Raw genomic sequence first — 4,316 nt, 5'->3', positions numbered from 1 at the left:
AGGTGTTTTTTTTTTAATCCCCCCCCTTAAAAGAACCCCCCCCCCCCCCCGATGCATAATCGTATAATAAAATAGAAAAGTGCAATTGCTGCCTTAAATGTCAAAATGGTGCTAAAGGCATGCAGGTATTTGAATTTCTGTCCACTTTGAATTACTAATAAATAAAACCGAGTTGACCCTCTGAAACTCGTAAAATTAAGTATAAATGGCAGAAATTATTGTGACAAATTAAATGGGTGGAAACAGATGTTATAATTCTGACACCATTTAAACAATGCAGATCATAAAATGTATCAGTCACATACACAAAGAGGTTAATAAAACGTAGTATCATTATTATTATTGTTAGGTGATAATATGCTTTTTGATTTTTCTTCACAGTTACTGTGTATTTATATAGCTAAGCACAGAATCGCAATAAATTATTAGGCTACTTAAGTAATTATTTCGTGAAGCTCCACATAGCCTACCATGCACGCTATTGTTGTTTTAACATTGTAATTAATTACTGTGACGAGCTCCTATATCACTCGGACACTCTTCTGTAAAGTGTTACCGATTTAGCAAAAAGATTTGATAAGCAAGTTAATAGGTTTCTATTGCTATTTGTCCATGTGCACTAGGTATGGTTTCAGAACCGGCGGTCCAAAGAGCGGCGCATGAAACAGCTGAGCGCGCTCGGCGCGAGGAGACACGCGTTCTTCCGGAGTCCGAGAAGAATGCGAACGCTCGTGGACAGACTCGAGCCTGGAGAATTAATTCCAACCGGCCCGTTTTCATATTATGGAGGTAAGACATAATGGCGTATTGTAGACTTATCTATCTCAAACATTTGTCTGAAATATGTGTTTCTTTCTCGCGCTGGTTTCATTCGTTACGCATCAGTAGTGAAAATGGTTGAGTTACGCGACAAATACAAGGTCAAGAGGTTTTTTATTCGTCTGTTTGTGTTTTAAATAGTTAAATGGTCTGCAAATACATTTTTGTTTTGTAATTAGGGGCTTCTGAACGTGGGAAATTAAACTAGCTACTGGCTAAATTTTCATGTTATCCATGTGTTTGATGCTTAAATGTTTTTATATCGTCAAACGATTGATATTTGTTGTTTTGCTCCTTAAAGAACTTTTGACAGCTGCTTTGCCGTTTCGTCGATTTACTTTATTTTTTAACCCACAATTCCATGCATATTCCGGCATTGTACATGTGACGATATTGTATGTGTTTTATTCAGTCTAGTTTAGTTTTATTTCACTTTATATTTGACCTAGTTTTATGTTTATATATATATATATATATATATATATATATATATATATATATATCTATATATATATATATATGGGGCTAGTTGTCACACGGTGACTGTATCTTGAATCAAAAGTTGTATTACATTTGTATTTTTGACATCAGTGGATACAAATGTTGATTTTAAAAACTAGCCTCTTAAATTAGTACAAAATTCCTTTTTTTGAGTTTTGTTAATCCAACTAAAATCCCAATATTACAAAAAAAGTGTAAAAACGTGGCAATAATAAAAACCACAGTATGAAACTGTCAAAAATCAACATTAAGTACAAACCCCATTTTCCCTATATTTTCATAATCTGCTAGGTTATTGTCCATATACATGAAACACGTCAGTTATTGATATATATATATATATATATATATATATATATATATACACTATCATATCAATAACAGCTTTGTTTTATAAGTTTTCAGCTGTTCAAAGCCTTCCTCGCTGTAATTAGCAAAGCTTTGTTCTCCCCACCCAGCTACATTTGTGATTTCGGTGTAACATGTTCTGTGACTAATGTGGCATATTGAGATTTGTTTCAAAGCACGACAGACTACATATTCGATGCATTTTTAAACAAGGAGTTTTCTCCTGCTCTTTATTTCTATACCTACACCACAATTCTTGTATCCTTTGTGTATCTGCAGATTATCAAAGCGAGTACTACGGTCCGGGAGGGAATTACGACTTCTTTCCCCAAGGCCCCCCATCTTCGCAGGCCCAGACTCCTGTAGATCTCCCTTTTGTTCCATCGTCAGGACCCACCGGTACCCCGCTAGGGGGCATGGACCATCCTATCCCAGGCCACCATCCGTCCAGTGAAGTACAGCGCTTTTCAGACATCATGTCTCATCACCCAGGAGACTCACCCAGTCCAGAGCCAGGGATACCTGGACCCCTGCACAGTATGTCCTCAGATGTTTTTGGACCCAGCCCGTCCTTTACATCCCTCTCCCTCAACGGCAGCGGATACAGCAACCACCTCTCCCACCCTTCATCAGAAATGAATGAGGGCACGGTCTGGTAGCTTCTGTGAACGGACATTTCGGCAGAGAAAAATTACGATAAACACAGGAAGGAGGGAGGGTGGGAACAGGGACACTGGCTGCACATTCTGGTTCTCGTTTTTGTCTTTTCTCCCCCGTTTTTCCATGTCATAAATGTGGTGGGACAGCTCACAGAGAGAGCAGCAGAGGGCAGCATGGGTATTGACATTTACCTTCTTGAACTTGTTGTGTTGATGTTCCGTTTCCTTCTTTCTTTCTTTATCCTAAGTCCGAACTCAAGAAGAGAATTGATACTGTTGACCTGGGCGCTGTATGAACTCAGCTATGAGGCCCAGCGTAGCAGCGACCCTCCAGAAGCTCAACGTTTGTACCACCGGTTATACCGCCGCTCTAAAAACAGCGATTGCGACACATTAACAGCGTCAGCTACCGTCAAAGACTTGTCAGCTTTACAGAGAAACACCCAAGGCGGCTGATCTAACGCTAACCTGCAATGTTGACTCCAGGAAAGATCTAAGCCGTCAGACTAATTTATTTATTTGAAAACTCCTCAGACCTCCTTGCCTTTCAAGGCTCTGCCATACTGACACTTAAACAACCTTTTCGACACTAAATATGTTTCTGAAGGCCAGGGTGAAAAAGCTTTTTTTTCTCGTTCTGGACATATCCTGTTTGTTTTTTTCCCAAGAATTCCACCAAATCTGAAGAAGTTAGCCTTCAAAAGGCAAAGTGTTAAAATGTGTATGGATGGTGAACCCTTTATTTAATGGAAGAGAACTTGAAATGTTGATAAATGAAGTCTACCTTCTCAAATTATTTTAACAAGGGTCTGAAAGGGACATAGAACAGTCAACTGTTTACGTAATATATTTAATTCAGGAGTTAAAAGTATCAACCATGATTTAGAACCTCTTGATCCAGAAAAAATGTTCCAAGCAACCAACCAAACTTTTGTATTGATTTTATTTATATTGTATGAAGAAAACAAGTTTGCTGGGGTTGTGGTTCACTGTGCTAGTTTGTACAAAATGTTGTTTACAAAAAAACCTGGAAAAAAGAAAAAAAAATCAAGTAGACAGTTGCCAAATAAAAACATAGCACAAATACTGTAAAAGTGCTTTGCACCATTATCTGCAGAACGTGTTGAAACAAAGTGTAAGTGTTTAAAAAACAATGAGAAGTATTGACTTCTTAATTTTTTTAGTCTGCTGAAAAAAACATTCATAAATTGTTAATATAACATACTTAGACCTACAAGTTTTATTTTTGTGTCTTTAAAGGAAAATCCAAACTATTGAAATTGATGGTCAAATGTGCAGCAAGCAGCTGCTACTTTCTTTAAATATCAAATTCTCATGGTATGTCTTTTATTGTTCTAATAAACCTAAGCTTACGTGACCTCCAGTGCATATTAGACCATTCACTGTATAAATACAACATGTTGAACGAATTTGTGAGTTTTTAATAAAATAGAAAATATGAAATTCAGATGATAGGTGCTTTTCCTTGGACTAGCTGAGCATCAAATACAAGCAAGCAAGGGGATTTTCCATGTCTCGAGATGCTTGCTTTAGTATTTAGAGGCTGGTTTCTGAAAATATGGCATCTGAAGAATATTCCTGAGTGTGGCAGTCTAGTTGAGAATAGTACTGTGAGACATTAGCATCTCTCAGGATGAACTTGACATGGTGGAGGACACCACATAACCCTCACAAGGTTGTCTTGCCTGCTATATGTGCAACACTCTTGTGATGTCCTTTCATGATACAGCATTTAATAATATTGACAACGCATCATTTACTCATCGATCAAATCAGCTAAATCAAATGTTTTTATATGATGCCTTGTGATTATGGTTGTACCATTTCCACTTTGAGATATACTGTGAATGGAAATGTATTTGCCATGTCCTTGCTGAAAAGAGTGAGGTTTGCTTTCAGTGCAAACAGGGTTAAAGGGCATGTAGTCACAAGCTGAGAACATTTAAACTGATAATATTCTTTTCTGAT

General features: G+C 37.4%; 1 protein-coding gene across 1 annotated transcript in view; it reads left to right on the top strand.

Moving 5' to 3' along the window:
• The window catches only part of LOC107548547 (LIM/homeobox protein Lhx1-like), a 5,428-nt gene extending 1,722 nt beyond the window's left edge, over positions 1 to 3,706 (top strand). Inside the window, exons 2-3 of the mRNA XM_016229265.1 lie at positions 624 to 789; positions 1,948 to 3,706. Coding sequence (XP_016084751.1) covers positions 624 to 789; positions 1,948 to 2,327 — 546 coding nt within the window. The 3' untranslated portion in view covers positions 2,328 to 3,706. The remainder of the gene's footprint in view (positions 1 to 623; positions 790 to 1,947) is intronic.
• The last annotated feature ends 610 nt before the right edge of the window (positions 3,707 to 4,316 follow it).

This window comes from Sinocyclocheilus grahami, unplaced genomic scaffold (genome assembly GCF_001515645.1).
Source record: "Sinocyclocheilus grahami isolate Dianchi unplaced genomic scaffold, SAMN03320097.WGS_v1.1 scaffold350.1, whole genome shotgun sequence".
NCBI classification, from domain to species: domain Eukaryota; kingdom Metazoa; phylum Chordata; class Actinopteri; order Cypriniformes; family Cyprinidae; genus Sinocyclocheilus; species Sinocyclocheilus grahami.
This window is presented reverse-complemented; position numbering and strand designations above follow the sequence as displayed.